This window comes from Chiloscyllium plagiosum, unplaced genomic scaffold (assembly GCF_037043375.1).
Source record: "Chiloscyllium plagiosum isolate Xiang-an unplaced genomic scaffold, Cpla_swu_hap1 HiC_scaffold_29, whole genome shotgun sequence".
In the NCBI taxonomy this organism is placed as follows: Eukaryota; Metazoa; Chordata; class Chondrichthyes; order Orectolobiformes; family Hemiscylliidae; genus Chiloscyllium; species Chiloscyllium plagiosum.
In genome coordinates this window covers 11,729,755-11,748,425 of record NW_028270167.1, presented here as the reverse complement: position 1 = coordinate 11,748,425, position 18,671 = coordinate 11,729,755, and the positions used below count along the sequence as shown (strand labels likewise).

At 41.1% G+C, this 18,671-nt stretch overlaps 1 protein-coding gene across 7 annotated transcripts in view; it reads left to right on the top strand.

The window, feature by feature from the left end:
• Positions 1-18,671, top strand: part of sik3 (SIK family kinase 3) — a 305,700-nt gene that overhangs the window by 229,283 nt on the left and 57,746 nt on the right. For all 7 annotated transcript variants that reach the window (XM_043676612.2, XM_043676614.2, XM_043676611.2 and 4 more), the window contains one exon: positions 380-503. In XM_043676612.2, the coding sequence (XP_043532547.1) occupies positions 380-503 (124 nt within the window). The remainder of the gene's footprint in view (positions 1-379; positions 504-18,671) is intronic.

Below are 18,671 nucleotides of genomic sequence, written 5' to 3'. Positions count from 1 at the left end.
GAACAGAAGACTGAAGTTTTACAGTGTCTCAAAGTGTGCATTTTATGAGCAAAATATATATCAAATTATCAGTTTTTTTTGTACAAACCAAAACATGTTAATACTGTTGTGGCTGTTTCCTTTCGCTAACACCTCCCTGAAAGATATGAGACATGAAAATGTTTTCATCCTTGTGTACATGAAGGTATTCAGCCAATTGAGTTGACAGCATAAGACAGATTAAAGAGTTGCTCAGGACTGAGCAATTCCTTTGGCTTTACTGAACTGGAGTATAGCAGTAGGGGAAGGGAGCAAATATAAAACAGGTTAAGTGGCTAAAAGGTATAGTGTTTTTCCTGGTAATATGATCCATTTTAACACCATTTAATGTTCCTTGCAGAGTTTGGGCGTGGTCCTGTATGTGCTGGTGTGTGGGGCCTTACCATTTGATGGCAGCACACTGCAGAACCTGCGAGCCAGGGTACTGAGCGGGAAATTCCGCATTCCATTCTTTATGTCAACAGGTAAGAACTTTAATTTTGCATGCAACGGTAAGTGGTAAAAAATGGTGCTGAAAGATTGATTGACCCATTGGTGTAATTTTTAGTGGCAAAGTTAGATCTTTGAGTGATTCAAAAGTTTATTGTTTATGTGAATATATAAATATGACTAACTGAAAAACGTCTGTTGTAATCAAAGAGCATTGTTAAGTAGAAGGCACAACATAAAAAACTATGATAAAGTGGTAGTGAATTCTCAGGAAAGCCTTATAAAATACATGTTTTCTACTCCCAGATCAATTAATATGAACAATATCATAAGACTCGTTGGAGGCAGAGGGGTGACCTTATAAAATCATGAGGGGAATGAATAAGGTTAATAGACAATGTCTTTTCCCTGTGGTGGGGGAGTCTAGGACTAGAGGACATAGGTTTAGTGTGAGAAGGAAAAATTTAAAAGGGAAATAAGGAGCAACCTTTTCACGCCGAGGTGGTGCGTGTATGGAATGGGCTGCCAGAAGAATTGGTGGAGGCTGATACAATTAAAACATTTAAAAGGCATTTGGATGGGTATATGAAAAGGAAGGGTTTAGTGGGATATGGTCCAAGTGCTGGCAAATGGGACTAGATTAATTTAGGGTATCTGGTTGACATGGACGAGTTGGATCGAATGGTCTGTTTCCCTGTTGTATGCCTCTATGACTCGTAATTGTGCTTTTATCCCTGTCATGAACGTTTTTCTGTGGTTACAATACAGAAGCAACTGCTAGTGTATGTTTTACTATCTTTACATCGTTATGTATGCAACTTATTTCTGAATTCCTTATAATTTCTGAATTCTTAGAAATAATCCAAGCACAAATGTTAGCATTTTTATTTTAAAGTACTCAACTCACAAGATGATCATTTCAATCATGCTATTCTTCGCTAATTATTTATGTATTAATTTAAGATGCAGTCCCTTTTCAATACCAATTTGATTTGCATATGATACTTTGGTGGTCTTCGTCTTCATCAAATGTTTGTACATTGTTGAAACACTTTGGTAGTTTATTCCAAGTTATTTGCATGTGGCATGAAGTGATATCTAAGCCTCATGGGTGTCTTACTAGTAGTTGCAACAAATGCCTGCATTTTTCAGTTTGCAGACAATTAGTTTTAAAACAGAAAGACTTGGTTTAAATCCTGGGTTCAACTGCTATGCTTTTGAGGAAAGAAAGAACCAACTAATCTCAGTGCTTCATCTAAGTAAGCTAAGGCAAGATGAGTTTGACTGCCTTGCTAAAGCACGTCCTGTTTTAATTTTTGTGTTGACTGACTTATTAGCAGATGCAGAATACGCAGTTGCCATGATAATAATTGTGAGACAAGTATGAGATTTAATGTCTGGGAAATATTGTTTCCTGGAAGTTCTGGAGCATTTAATGGAGGTCTGATTTAAATTTTCTGTGTTAAGTTCCCAACAGTAGCAGGTACGTATGAGTGGATTGCTTTTTGTTGGGCAGGTAGGCAGCTGGGGAATGAAATTAGGAGAAATTGGCATTGCTGAGGGGGTATGGGATGAGGACGTCTGCTCCTAATTGTGGCTGAGAAATTGATGTTGCCAAGCATGGAATGTGCATTAGATAGGGAAATATTTGGAGCTCGTCTCAATTTAAGCCAGGTCAGCTTCCAGAACAACCCAGGCTCTTGACGTCACTTGATTCAAGGAAGTTACATATGATTAAAGTTGACACTTTCCGTTTATTATTAATGTACACTGAGCACCAGACATTAGAGGGCAAGAGACTAAAGAAGTTGGGAGGTGGGAGAAAGGGGCAACAGACACTGGGCAAGAATTGAAAATCAGAATTTTGGGGCAAATAACTTGGATAGTAGACATTGGAGTTGAGAGTGTGTTGCTGGTCAGGCAACATCTTGAGGAGCAGGAGATTCGACATTTCAGGCATAAGCCCTTCATCAGGAATGAGGCTTGTAGGCCAGGGCGAAGAGATAAATGGGAGAGGGGTGGGGCTGGGGGCAAGGCAGCTGAGAAAGCGATAGGTGGATGAAGCTGAGGGAGAAGGTGATAGGTCGGAGGGGGAAGTGATGGACAGATATGGAGCGTGGTACCGAGTTGGAGGCTTGGGATTGGGATAATGTGGAGGGAGGGGAAATGAGGAAGCTGTTGAAACCTACATTTATCCCGTGTGGTTGCAGGGTCCCAAGGCGGAATATGAGGCATTCATCCTCCAGGCATCTGGTGGTAGTAGTTTGGCGGTAGAGGAGACACAGGACCTGCATGTCCTTGAGGGAGTGGGAGGGGGAGTTGAAGTGTTCAGCCACGGGGCAGTGGGGTTGGTGGGTGCGGGTGTCCCAGAGATGTTCTCTGAAACAATCCGCAAGAAAGCGTCCTCTCTCCCTAATGTAGAGGAGACCACACCGGGTGCAACAGATGCAGTAGGTGACATTGGTAGAGGTACAGGTAAATTTCTGACGATGTGTAAGGATCCCTTGGGGCTTTGGACGGAGGTGAGGGGAGTGGTGTGGGTGCAGGTTTTGCACTTCCTACTGTGGCAGGGAAAGGTGCCAGGAGTGGGGTGTGGGCTGGTGGGGGCATGGATCTGACGAGGGAGTTGCAGAGGGAATGGTCTCTCTGGAATGCTGATAGGGGTAGGGAGGGAAATATATCTTTGGTGGTGGGGTCCATTTGGAGGTGGCTGAAGTGGCGGAGGATGATGCCATGCATGCAGATATTGGTGGGGTGGAAGGTGAGGGCTGGGTGTTTCTGTCCTTGTTGCGTTGGGAGGAGTGGGTAGTGCGTGAAGTGGAGGGGGGGCATTGTCAACCATGTGGGAAGGGAAGTTGCGATCATGGAAAAAAGTGGCCAGAATTGGTCATCCTGGGAACAGATGTGGCAGAGGTGGAGGAATTGGGAATAAGGGATGGTGTGCCATGTAGCACACTGACCTCAACACCGCTGAACCCAGGCGCCAACTCACAGACACCTCCTCCTACTGTCTCCTTGATCATGACCTCACCTCTCATCACCAAACCATCATCTCCCAGACCATCCACAACCTCATCACCTCTGGTGATCTCCCACTCTTAGCCTCCAACCTCATTGTCTGTGAACCCCCCCACTGCCCGATTCTACCTCCTATTGAACATTCACAAATCTGACTGCCCTGGTCAACCCATTGTCTCAGCCTGCGCCTTTCCCACTGAACTCATCTTTTCCTACCTCGACACCGTCCTTTCCCCCTTAGTCCAGCAACTCCCCACCTACTTTTGTCTCACCACCTCCTCCAAGATTTTTATTTCCCTGGCCCCCAACGCCTCATCTTCACCATGGACATCCAGTCCCTGTACACATCGAACCGCCACAACGAAGGTCTCCAAACCCTCCATTTCTTCCTCTCCCACCATCCCAACCAGTTCCGTTTCACTGACACCCTCATCCACCTGGCTGAACTAGTCCTCACCCTCAACAACTTCTTCTTCCAATCCTCCCACGTCCTCCAAACCAAGGTAGGAAAAGATGAGTTCAGTGGGAAAGGCGCAGGCTGAGTCAATGGGTCGACTGGGGCAGTCAGGTTTGTGAATCTTCGGTAAGAGCTAGAATCAGGCAATGTGGAGTTCATGGACAATGAGGTTGGACGCTGTGGGTGGGAGATCCCCAGGGGTAGCCATGGGCACCCGCCTGGGACCCAGCTATGGCTGCCTGTTTGTCAGATACATGGAATAGTCCATCTTCCACAGTTACACTGGCACCACCTCTTCCTCCGCGACATTAATGACTATCAACACTGCCTCGTGCTCCCATGAGGAGGTTGAACAGTTCATTAACTTTACCAACACTTTCCACTCCGACCTCAAATTCACCTGGACCATCTCAGACACCTCCCTCCCCTTCCTGGACCTCTCCATCACCATCTCCGGCGACCGACTAACCACAGGCATCTATTATAAGCCCACCGACTCCCACAGCTACCTGGATTATACCTCCTCCCACCCTACCTTCTGTAAAAACGCCATCCCTTATTCCCTTTCCTCCACTTCCGCTGCATCTGTTCCTGGGATGAACAGGAAGTCCCAGAGGACCTCCTCCTTCCATGATCGCAACTTCCCTTCTCACGTGGTTGACGATGCCCTCCATCGTATCGCCTCCACTTCACGCACTACTGCCCTTGAACCTCACCCCTCCCAACGCAACAAGGACAGAAACACCCAGCCCTCACCTTCCACCCCACCAAAACCTCTACATACATCGCATCATCCTGCACAACTTCTGCCACCTCCAAATGGACCCCACCACCAAAGATATATTTCCCTCCCTACCTCTATCAGCATTCCAGAGAGACCATTCTCTCTGCGACTCCCTCCTCAGATCAATGCCCCTCACCAGCCCACACCCCACTCCTGGCACCTTTCCCTGTCACAGTAGGAAGTGCAAAACCTGCACCCACACCACTCCCCTCACCTCCGTCCAAAACCCCAAGGAATCCTTACACATAGTCAGAAATTTACCTGTACCTCTACCAGTTGTCACCTACTGCATCTGTTGCACCCGGTGTGGTCTCCTCTACATTAGGGAGAAAGGACGCCATCTTGCGGATCATTTCAGAGAACATCTCTGGGACACCTGCACCCACCAACCCCACTGCCCCGTGGCTGAACACTTCAACTCCCCCTCTCACTCCATCAAGGACGTGCAGGTCCTGGGCCACCTCCACCGCCAAACTGTTACCACCGACGCCTGGAGGAAAAATGCTTCATATTCTCCCTTGGGATCCTGCAACCACACAGGATAAATGTGGATTTCAACAGCTTCCTCATTTCCTCTCTCCCCATATTGTCCTTATCCCAAGCCTTCAACTCGGCACTGCCCTCTGGACCTGTCCATCACTCCTCCCTCCGACCTATCACCTTATCCCTCACCTTCATTCATCTATTGCTTTCTCAGCTACCTTCCCCCCCCCCGCCCCAGCCCTACCCCCTCCCATTTATCTCTCAGCCCCAGCCCACAAGCGTCATTCCTGATGAATGGCTTATGCCTGAAACGTCGATTCTGCTGCTCCCCGGATGCTGCCTGACCTGTTATTCTTTTCCTGCAACACAATATCGATTCTGAACTTCAGCATCTGCAGTCCTCACTTTCTCCTAGTTGACATTAGAGGGCTTGCACATTGGAACTAGTGAACTAGCAAGTTGGATATCTGAAGTGAATTGGAGTGTTGGATGATAAATGATTGCAAAATTAGTTTAAATACCGAAAAGGTTGGATTGTGATGGCTCTTTGACTAAGTCACCTGCTGCAACTCATTGTCTGAGCTCACAGAAATATATAACTATTCGGAACAAGAACTAGAGGGTGCTGGGCGCATAGAACATTGCTGTACTAGAATCATTGCCTTTTGAAGTGGGGGCGTGGGGGTCCAAAATGGAAAAAAAAACAGTACAATATAGATTATTTTTACTTTTCAAAACATTAATGTAATCTTTTGCAATTTCTTCTGACTGTAAAGTTTACCTCTTATTTTAATATCTTATCAGTCTCTATGTTGAATAAAATGCAAATTGCAAAACCATGTAGGCTGTATTTAAAAGACACTCAAGTTGGGTGTCAAATTTCATTATCACGAATGTATCATTTATTATGAGCATCAGTAGCTTTAATATAGGCTTTTCTGGATCGTTAAAATATTTCTTGCTTTTGAGCATTTAAATTCTAAGGATGTTTAAATTGAACAAAATATACTCAAACATTTAATTGAAACGGAATAGGTTTTCTTGTTTTGAATATATTACACAGTAATCTATGGGGATTATCTTAAATTCAGTAAATTGATCTAAATATACAAGTCATTTTTACTAATTTCCCAAGGCAATGTTTTCATTCTTTGTGGTTAACACTCTTATTATCCCTAATTCCCTGTGGTCCAGCTGTCAGTGATGTTTAATTGGAAGCAGTAGAGTGCATGACTTAATGGCCACATTTGACACTGATTGGTACTGAATAATACAGTAATTGGAGTATTAGATGGTTCATCAAGTGGGAAATTTTGTGTCAGAGCAGTTGACTGATTCTACTTAAAAACTACTTTCGCGTTTAGTCTCTCAGTACTTTCAGTTAATTTTGACATGTGTCCAATCCATTTTCTGGTCGTTTTGGGATTTTAGAAATATACCTGATGTACTTTGATACATTTTCCTGAGAACGTTTATAATATGAACTAATGACTTTACATGTCAAATAAAATAATGTTAGTGAAGAAATTCAAATTACAAGTAAAAAGACTGAAATTGATCACGTATGCTTCTGGATAAAAAAACTTATTGATGAGAAATTTGCAGTGTAATAGATTTTACATGTGCATTCCTTCTTAGTTAGGGTGTATTACAAGACAACCTTATAGCATTTTTGTATTATGTCACTTGCTGTTATCATCCTGTGGAAATTAACACTTGAAAATACCGTATTTAACTTCAAAAACAAAATTTGCATATTGCAAAATAATTCTTTTTTAACACATGTAAGTGCTTGCATTACTGGATCACTTTTGAGTCTCAAAAGCTTACTGAACAATATATTAAATAATTTAAGGAATTATTCATTTGTAAAAGGGAAATCTAAATATGTGGCTTCAACTGACAAACAATTGGAAATACAGTTTGATTCCCTAAGTTGGTCTTTTGATCATTATACTTCAAATATTATCCATATCTTATGGCATTTTGAATGGAATTCTAATATAGAGCATGATTTACAAGATTTTAATTGATACCAAGAAGCTTCTTTTAACGCAATAATTAGTGTTTTATATCTTTGATAGTCAAGAATTTTCTTTCAGTGACAATCTAGTTGGGAGTCTGTTAGAGATGCAGAGAGATGTAAACGTCATAGGTTCCGTTTCATGCTGTCTGAGGTTACCATGAAGGATTTTCTTTCTCGACCTCTTCCCTTGCCTGTCACATGATAACCCTCAGGTTAAACCATCACCAGTCCCCCCCAACTCTCGCTCTCGCTCTCTCTTTCTCTACTTTATTGATATACATATCCATTTTTTATATTTGACCATTTATATTCTTTGTAATGAATCAAGTATATTATAGAGTTTGTCAAATTCAAGATGTAAATAAACAGTTAAGTTAAATTTATCAATCGATGAATGTATTTAATAAAATTAGTACTTTTGTAATCATATGAGAAGAAGGAACATACATATGGGCAACATTATGCAATGGAAATTAATTGTTTAAAATAGTGTTCCAGATTCCCAGCATGAAGAATATGTTTCACTGGATCAGTGATTAAACAGTTGTCTCACACCTCTGCAGTTAGTGCTTGCTGTCAATTTATTCTGGTGGTTGGAGGAACTCCCTACTGACTGATTCAAACTCCATGCACACAGTGATTAATACTCAAATTCCTGTGATTTCTGCTACTGCTTAGAAGAGTTCTGACAATTGTGTTTTAATAATGGTGCAGATTACTGTTATATAATAATAATTGGATGGAAATTTCTTGTTGACTCTTTCACCTATTTACTCACCAATTTGGCTTGTGTTCCTATCTACAGGTATTGTTGTAACTTGTAAATTGAGTTAGTGGGGTCCACGAAACCAACACGTTTTAATGGGAGAAAGTGAGGACTGCACATGCTGGAGATCAGAGTCGAGAGTGTGGTGCTAGAAAAGCACAACAGGTCAGGCAGCATCCAAGGAGCAAGAGAATCGGTGTTTCAGAGAAGAGCCCTTCATCAGGAATGAGGGTTGAGAGCCAAGGGGGTGGAGAGATAAATGGGAGAGGGGTGGGGCTGGGAGGAGTAAGCTGAGAGTGCGATAGGTAGACGGAGGTGGGCATAATGGTGATAGGTCAGGGAGGAGTGTGGAGCGGATAGATGGGAAGGAAGATGGACAGGTCATGAGGGTGGTGCTGCGTTGGAAGATTTGAACTGGGATAAGGTTGTGGGGGGGGCGTTCTTCCTTCTGGCATTGGTTGGTTAGGGTATGGCGGTGGAGGACGCTCAAGACCTGCATGTCCTTGGTGGAATGGGAGGGTGAGTTGAAGTGTTCGGCCACGGGGCAGTGGGGTTGGTTGGTGCATGTGTCCAGGAGATGTTCTCTGAAGTGCTCTGCAAGTAGGCCTTCAGACAACATATAAGAGTGCTTCAGAGGACATCTCCTGGACACCCACACCAACCAACCCCACCGTCCTGTGGCTGAACACTTCAACTCCCCCTCCCACTCCACCAAGGACATGTAGGTCTTGGGCCACCTCCATCGCCAATCCCTAAGCACCTGATACCTGGAGGAAGAACGCCTCTTCTTCTGCCTTGTGTCCCTCCAACCATATGGCATCCATGTGGACTTCACCAGTTTCCTCACTTCTCCCCCCCGCCCACCACCTTATTCCAGTTTCAACCTTCTGACTCAGCATTGCCCTCATGACATGTCCTACCTGTCCAACTTCCTTCCCACAAAGGCACTTCACCCTCCTCTCTGACCTATCACCGTTACTCCCGCCTCATCTACCTATCGCGCACTCAGCTTACTCCCCCCAGCCCCTCCCCCACCCATTTATCTCTCTACCCCCTCGACTCACAAGCCTCGTTCCTGATGAAGGACTCTTGCCCAAAACATCGATTCTCCTGCTCCTCGGGTGCTGCCTGACCTGCTTTTCTTTTCCAGTACCCCACTCAACACATTTTAATGATCTGTCATTAGATTTGTATTTTTATTGACTTGCTGCAACTTATTTCTATTTTATGCTAACAAAACAATAGTATACTTTTTTCAGTTGAGCATCTGACATCGCCTTTTTGAAGTTAAATGGGGTCATCAACATTTTTAGTCATTTTGCATAAAATCAAAAAATGAAAAGCATTGGTTATAAATGTGTTGACTACGTTCTCAGTTATGAACCTTTTTATATTAAATTATATAGAATTTAATGAAGTCATATTTACAGTTTTTCTGTACAGGTACAACATTCTACAAATAATCTAACCTGCAATCGTTAGAGGTTAAAATTTGGTATTTTGTGATAAAGAAAATTATAAGAAGAAAAGCATTCTTGTTTTCAGTACACTTAAAAAGGGAAATGTAATAGCTGGTGTCCCTGTCTCTGAGCCAGAAGCTCTGGGTTCAAGTCCCACCTGAGGATTAGACAGCAAAGGAAGGTGCATGGATAATACAGCCAAACAACTAAACCAATAAATTTTTCCAACATGCACCAATGGCATATAGCAAATGTGGAATAGGATCATTGTCAGTCATGATGAAAAGAAGATTGGACCCTTGACCAACACTTTTTAGCTCCAGACCACACCATGAGTGTAAAAGTGCATGCTGTCAACTCTGATTCCCTGAGTTAATTGTGATACATCACTAAGTATTTATAATCTTTGCTGTTTTTATTTTGGCAACAACTCTAAAGGGAACATTTCCTATGCATGCAGTACTGATAATCTAATTGTCTGGGTTTGCTATTAACATTTTAAAAAATGCACCTGTTTGCCACAAACTTAGAATCAAGGTCTTTTCCTATTTTTTGGTCTGAGTGATCCTTGATCAATTCTTGTATCAGTCCTTAATCAGTTTTTGGATCTTGTTAAGCATTAATTTGTCAACTGTTGCCTCTTAAAACATCCCTTTGATAATTCAGTAAGCGATAATGAGATATAACCTGGAGATGTTTCAAGTAAATGTGATTCTAAGCTTGAGGGTGGAGAAAGAATTAGAATATTTAGTTTAAGTAGAGCTTTCGTAAAACTAATTTTAAAAATTGACTCAAATATTTTTAAAAATTCATATCTCGTGGGATTCAATATGATGAACCTCTGATTAGGAGGTCATTTATCTTCCAACTGAGCCATTTGTGCTGTGTAGAACTTCCTTGCTTAAAACCTTCACATGCTAGATCTAATTTAAAGATTATATGGAGATGCTGGTGTTGGACTGGGGTGAGTAAAGTTAAAAATCACACAACACCAGATTATAGTCCAACAGGTTTATTTGGAGCTATTAGCTTTTCCAGCCCTGCTCCTTCGTCAGGTAGCTGTGGAGCAGGACCATAAGACACAGAATTTATAGAAAAAGATTATGGTGTCATGCAACTGAAACGATATATTGAACAAATCTAGATTGCTGCTAAGTCTTTCATCTTTTAGAATGGGTTGCAGGTTTTGGTTCATTTGTATATAAATCCCAGAACTTCTTTTAAGTCACATTCTTAAGATAACTTAAGGTTTTATAAAAAAAACAAGTGACATCTCAGCTCAGACAATGTGTGAGGTGACCCCATTACTCTATATACTCTCTCACACACACTCTTACATATTCACACACTCACGTAGATCCTCTCTCAGAGACACACTCTCTCAGACACACATACACACCCCACAATCTCACCCATGCACACCCCTTTCGGGCTTATACTTCATCACATTCATGCACACACTCTACCAAGCCACACACACACACACTCACTCACTCACTCACTCTCTCTCTCTCTCTCTCTCTCTCTCTCTCTCTCTCTCTCTCTCTCTCTCTCTCTCATGCACACACACATTCATAAACATCTATGGCATGAGTTTGTATTCACAGATACATTCTATTTTGCTCAAAAAGCACACAATCTGCAGGCAGGCAATCCATATAACATTTTTTACAATTCCTACTTTGGAAATAGAACCAGTCTGACTCAAGATTGTGATACAGACATACTTTAACCTCACACCTTTAATGCATTGTCTGAGCTGAGATGTCACTTTTTTTTAATAAAACCTTAAGTTATCTCAGGAATGTGACATAAAAGAAGTTCTGGGATTTACATATTAATAAACCGAAACCTGCAACCCATTAGAAAAGATGAAAGACTTAACAGCAGTCTAGGTTTGTTCAATATATCATTTCAGTTGCATGACACTGTAATCTTTTGCTATAAATTCTGCGTCTTAAAATCCTGCTCCACAGCTACCTGATGAAGAAGCAGCGCTCCGAAAGCTAGTTCTTCCAAATAAACCTGTTGGACTATAACCTGGTGTTGTGATTTTTAACTAATTTAAAAAGGCAGCGCTTACATAATATATCACTAAGTTTGAGATCCTGTCACAGATAGGGAATCGGAATGAATTGTTGTTGCAAGCTCTATTTTCCAAGTGTTGGAGCAAGGCTTCCCAGAATGGGGAATGTGACAGGGTTGGGCTATCCAAGGCAGGAATGGCTGCCATGGAGCTTCAGTTGGAAGAATGGCTGTGAGACCGCTTTAACGTCTGATCTTATTTTGAAACTATAGGTATAGTCTGTATCATATACATACCTGTGGTTTCCGATACATTATATTTTCAGTTTTCGTATACAGTTCGCGGTTATCGGTCTGTTTAGGCCCTTGAATAAAAAAAACTTTTAGCTACATTTGGGCCTGCTTTCAGAATACCTTTTCTTATGTGCCTTTTTGGTTTGAGATAAAGGATACTTGACCTGTACTTTAAGAAAGCAATGAAAGCATCTACTAATCCTCATAATTGCATGACCAATCTTTTATAAACCCTATCCCTCAGCTCTTACAAAAGTGAACCCTCTCCTTACAGTTTTTGTTGAGGGTTCATAACAACTTTCCAGTCCTTTGGTGTGATCCCATTGGGAAAGATTAGGGAACTCCACTGCTCAAGTAACAATGTCACTGGTTTGAACTCCTGCTGCTAGCTGGGAAGATGCACGTGTGTTGGCAGCTGTAGTATGCATCTGGTCCTGATACTTTCCTGGTTTTTTTAGAATTAGAATTAGAATTACAATCTCTACAGTGTGGAAACAGGCCCTTCAGCCCAACAAGTCCACACTGATCCTCCAAAGACTAACCCACCCAGACCCATTCCCCTGCCCTATCTAATGCACCTAACACTATGGGCAATTTAGCATGCACATCTTTGGACTGTGGGAGGAAACCGGAGAACCCGGAGGAAACCCACGCAGACATGGGGAGAATGTGGCCGAGGCTGGAATTGAACCAGAGTCCCTAGTGCTGTGAGGCAGCAGTGCTAACCACTGAGCCACCGTGATGCCCTCATTAGTGGCAGGAGCTACAATGGAAATTTTAACCAGATTATTTAGTTAATCTAAAAATCAAATTATGTTTGCTTGGTCAGAGCTTGATTAATTCCTCATTTAATGCCGATCTGGTATACAGAGGAACCTCGATTATCCAAAGGACACAGGCGGGGAGTATTTCGTTTGGTTAATAGAATTCTGGATAATCGAATGCTGGATAACATAGTTTAGCTAATCTTCGGGAGATTGCGATCTTGCCAGATAATCCGATATTTGGATAATCAAATGCCAGATAATCGAGGTTCCTCTGTATTTTGTGGTTAGATTGTGCAACGGTAGTTTTATTATGTCTGCTGTAAAAGTTGAATAGGTAACATGATTGTATTTTGTGCATGCTTTATAAGTGGAACTTTGCGTGAGCATTTTTGTCTTCTATGACACTACATATACATCACAACTCAACTGTAGTTTGAAATTCTTTGGAGAATGAAATCTTCTTCTCAGCTCAACAATTCAGCTGTGCAGTGGTACAACAAGAAACTACTTCACCTCCATGCTGCAATTATATTATAAATAAAGTTTTAAGTAGAAAACATGGAGCCTTTTGTGAATTTTGATGTTGATTGAATTGAGTTTTCAAGCACACCTTACTATCTTTATTAATTATTTTCTGAATAGAATGCAACAGAATATGGTATGTACTTCCAAATTGTTTGATGAATATAATTTGCCTTTCTGCTTTCTTCTTGCACTGTCCCACACTGACATACTTCTATGTTTGCAAAACAACAAATTTGCATTAGTCTTGGGTTTGGATTCAATGCTGGCTTGCTGTACAGCCTTACAGTTTGCACTAAACAAGTGGATCAGAGCAGGCATGTTTTCATTGCCAGTCATTGGCTTGTATTTTGCAATTGATGTTTTTGTTAGTGTTATTCTTGTATTCCAATTTGAAAAATATGTGGAGTGGGAAAGTGGTCAAAATTGACTTGTTTTTCAGAAGCCTTCCTGATTGCCAAAAAAATGAACCAGAGATATTTCACCACTTACAGTCAGACTCACCACTAAAATGATAAATTTCCCTCCCCACCCCGATCTGTATTGTGTAGGGACTGTTCCCTTGTTAGCTCCACACTCCCCACCAAGTCGCTCTCCACACCCGGCACCTTTCACTAAGAGGCAAAACCTGAACCCACTCCCCCCCAACCTCCATCCAAAGCCCCAGTGGATCATTCCAAATCCAGTAGAGATTTTCTTGCATATCCTCAAACCTCATTTACTGCATCCATTGCTCTTGCTGTGGTCTCCTTTACATCAGAGAGACCAAGTGCAAACTCACATACTGGTTCAGGGAACATCTCTGGCCTGTATGTACCAACCAACCCCACCTTCCTGTTGCAGTCCATTTCAACTCGTTCCCAATCCCTCCATGACATGTCATTCTGGGCCTCCTCCACTACCTAAACAAGGCCACCCACAAATTGGAGGAGGAACACCTTATCTTCCACTTTGGGAGCCTACAACCATACGGCCTCAACACTGAATTCACCATTTTCCAAATCTCCCCTCTCCCCACCCCATCCCAGATCCAACCTTCCGACTCAGCTTCGCCCTTGTGACTTGAACTACTTGTCCATCCGCCTTCCCACCTCTCCGCGTCACACTTCCCACCAATCTATCACAATCGCCTCCAACCTTCATCCACCTATTGCCATCCCAACTACTTTTCCCCCTGCCCCCCCATCTCATTTATTTCTCAGCCCCCTTCCCACTTCCCAGTCCTGATGAAGGGTTAAGCCTGAAACGTAGACTCTCTTGCTCCTCAGATGCTGCCCCCTCACTTGCTGTGCTTTTTACAGCACCGCACTTTATCAACTATGGTGTCTATTGGCAGTTTGACTAAATGTGTATTTCATGTTGCTTTTCCTTTTCAGTACAGCTGGTTTCCAGACTGCTTTCTTTTGATCTTTACAAAACTACCTTTGTTCAGACATCACAAATAGCAATGGCTGAAAGAAGCCATTTGGCACATGTTAGCTCATTTATTCAGGAAACATCTACTATACCTCCTCCACTATGCTCCCTGTAAAGTAGTTATCCATTTCTGAAATGATTCCAGTCTTTTTTTTACCTCCGTTGCCCCAGCTTGAACATTATTCCATGTGTCCATCACTCTGAACTTTCTAATATGAGTTTGTCAATTTACATGTCCAATTTGCAATTTTGCCTCCATTTCTACTGTGAGGCAATAATTTGTAATGTTTTAAATTGATGTTTTCTATATTGCTTTCTGACATAACATTCTCTTTTGAATTGTCCACTTTAAAGACTAAATAGCTCAATTTTTTTCAGTCGTTCCTCAAATCTCAGTCCTGTAATGCCAGGATCAGCTTTGTGATTCTCTATACCACTTTCATGCTCCCACCTTCTCATCACCCTGTCATCACGAACCCAACAAGTACTTCCTGCATCCTTTCCTTCAGCCAATTTTTCTTCTACCGATTTCCAGATTTTGTTTTGAACTCCCATTGCTTTCTTGAGGAAATAGTTTGCAACAGTAATTTTATTCATGTATCATTAAACAGAGATCGAATATATGATGTTGGCATTGGTGTAGCATTGACCTATATACTAAAAATAACATGATTACTGAAAATCTGAAAATAAAACAGAAACTGATGTCAAAATTCAGCAATTCTTGTAATATCTGAACAGAGCAAAACAAAGTTAATATTTCAGATTGAATGACTTCTTCAGAATTGGCTTGACTGCAAACTGCCTGTATGTAAGACCATAAGATGTAACAACAAAGTAGGACATTCAGCCCATTGAGTCTGCTCTGCCATTCAGTGAGTTAAAGTTGGTGTAATAATCCTCAATGCTGAAAATGTATTGCTGGAAAAGCGCAGCAGGTCAGGCAGTGTCCAAGGAGCAGGAGAATCGACGTTTCGGGCATGAGCCCTTCTTCAGTAATAATCCTCAACTCCATTTTCCTGTCTTTTGCCAATAACTCTTGATTTGCATGTTGATTAAAAATGTGTCTCTTGTAGCCTTGAGCATACTTAACTGCAACCTCCTCGGTTTTCTATGTTAAAGAATTCCAAAACCTCACGACCCTGTAAAAAAATAAATTCTTCCCCATTTCTGCCTGAAATGGGTGAACCCTTATTCTGAGATTATAACTTCTGGCTGTAGACTTGCAGAAAGGGAGTACAACCTTTCCTACTGTGTCAAATCCCTTAAGAATATTGTGATTCATAAGGTTGTCTCTCATTCTTCTAAATTCCAATAATTTGAAGCCCAAACGACTCAATGTCTCCTCGTAAAATAATCTTTCAATGTTTGGGATTAGCATAGTGAGCCTTCTCTGGACTGCCAGCATATATTTCTTAGATTAGGAGCCCAAAACAATTCATATTATTTCAGCTGTGATCTGACTGGTGCTTGTTTAGTTTTATCATGACCTCACTATTTCTATATTCCAATCCCTTTGAAATAAAGGCCAGTATTCTATTTGTCTTCCCCAATATCTATTGAACTTGAATGCTAGCCTTTCGAGATTTATGGATGAGGACTCCCAAATCCTCTGTGGTGTGGCATTCTGCAGTCTTTCTTCATTTGAGTAACAATCAGCTCCTCTGTTCTTCCTGCCAAAATGTATAACATCACATTATGACAGCTGCCAAGGTTTTGTGCATTCACTTAACCTGCCTATATACTTTTGCATACACATTGAGTGATCCACATCACTTGCCTTCCCACCTATTTTTGTGTAATGTGAAAAAATTTGAAAAGTTGTTTGTAGTTTATTCACTTTGCTCATCCAAGCCATTAATATATATGGTAAATAATTGTGGCCTCCGCATTAATCCTTGGTGCACTTCATTAGTTACAGGTTGCATCCTGAGTAGCCTAATGTGTGGTACCTTATCAAGTGCCTTATGTAAATCCAAATGTATTCCATCTACTGTTTTCCCTTTATCTATCCTGCTCGTTATCTCATCAAAGGATGTTAGTAGTGATTTTCCCTTGTGAAGCTATCCTGACTCTGCTTGATTTATATTTTTTTCTAAATGTTTTGCTCTAACATTGTTTATATAATAGACTTTTGACATTTTCCTAATAACAGATATTGAGCAAACTTACGTATAGTTACTTGCTTTTATCTCCTTCCCTTTTTAAATAAGTCTGTTACATTGGCAGTTTTCCAATCTTCTGACTTTTTCTGAAAAAAAAACGAGTACTGCCATTGCATCCACTATCTCTATAGCTACTTATTTTAATATCCAGGTGACCAGTCAGTCTTTAGCTCCATTAGTTTTTCTCTAATGATAGTTATTGCATTTATTTCCTCTCCTCCTTTGCCCCTTGATTATTTCATATTTTTTGAAATGTTATTAGTGTTTTGTACTGTAAAGACTGATATGAAATATTTATTCATCTCTTCTACAATTTTCCAGTTCCACATTATTATTTCCCCATTTTTCTTCTCGAAGAGCATTATGCTAACTTGGTCTCCCTCTTCCTTTTCATATATTTAAAGAAGCTCTTGTTGTCTGTCTCAATATTAGTTGCAAGCTTATTCTCCACGGATTATTGATTATTGAAGATTGTAGCTAGCACTTATTCCATACTGTGCAGTGCCTCACTGAGAGTTTACCTTCATTCATAGCTGAAGCTTTAGCATCTGTCTTGTTCTTTCACAGTATTTACCATTTATTCTGCGTGTTAATATGTCTGCCATGTCACCCCTGCTGCTGCATTATCTTCATGGGTAATAATTGTGTATCCATTAATATAAAATTACATAGAAACCATATTGTAAACTGATTAAGCCAAAAGGCCTGTTTTAAAGTTTGTCCTAATCCAGTATGGCTATCCTGTTCTTATAGTTCTTTCAATCACCTGTTTGATCTATTCTTCAGTCTCTGCAGCACCAAATGTGAAACTGCACAAAGCTTTAATTTTAGAAAAAGATTTGTTATGCTTTCTGTCTTCAGTCTTGTAGATTTAATGTTATATTTATATCCTCTCATTTTTGATTCCTCAGTTGCTGAGAGCAGAATATTACTGTCACATCTCTTTGCAATTTTAAACACCTCTATCAAAACATCCTAGAAACTAAAATGTTCCAATATAAACCCACTTCTTGAAGTATGTATTTGAATGTGTATTTGCTCACACCAGGCAGCATCTTAGTGAAGAAATAAAGGGCAACCCCATTGAGAATAAGATGAGTTAGAGATAAATGAAGAGGTCAGGAAGGAGAAGGTGAAGTGGACAATGTTCAGCAGTAACATACCTACACATAGATGCAGTTGCAGCTGACAAATGCAAACAACTATTGTGTAGCAAGCAACATTAATGGCAGTTGCAGTGATACCGCTGTAACATAGACATGATCTTAGTCACAAGAGTAACTTTTGTGAATGGTTCGATATTGGGACCTGAGCTCAAAGTGCCACTTACTAAATTCAGATCACTTGGAGAATAATTACAAATAACCATGAGAAGCCATTTTGAGATTTTATAGGTGCATCGTATCCTCATATCATTTGTATGTATTAATGTCCATTATTATTTTAAATGCAGGAGTGATTGGTTGCCAATAATATTCTTCGTCTCTGAATGATCCTTTGTAAATTATTGCTTCCAAACGCAGTAGGTCCACAGTGAATTCAGTTTAAGGCATCTGCTGTGGTGTAGGTTTATCAACATGAATCAGAAGTTAGTGGGACTTTTTATATCCTGTGAAGTCCTTCAATCAACTAGCCAGGTTGATGTTGGTGGATGTGAGCAAGGCTGTTACGTCAAAGGAGACCATTATTTCATCCTCTTCTATCTTAGTGTTTTTGATGGTGTTCAGGAATTCTTGGGTGGAGTGGATGAAGTGGTGTGAGAATTCTACTAAGTGTTTTAGTCTTTGGTGAAGCTCCTTGGCTAATCTGTATGTTGGGTGTTCCAGACTATGGGTCTGAGGGGGGCTCCTGGTTTGTGAATTATGGGTAATCTGTAGAAAACTTCTGGTTCTGTGAAGGAACACTGCGAAAAACTGTAAGCAGTTCTTAACAAAGTTGAACAGGTTGAACCACAGACAGACTTGTGTGTGTGTGTGTGTGTGTGTGTGTGTGTGTGTGTGTGTGTGTGTGTGTGTGTGTG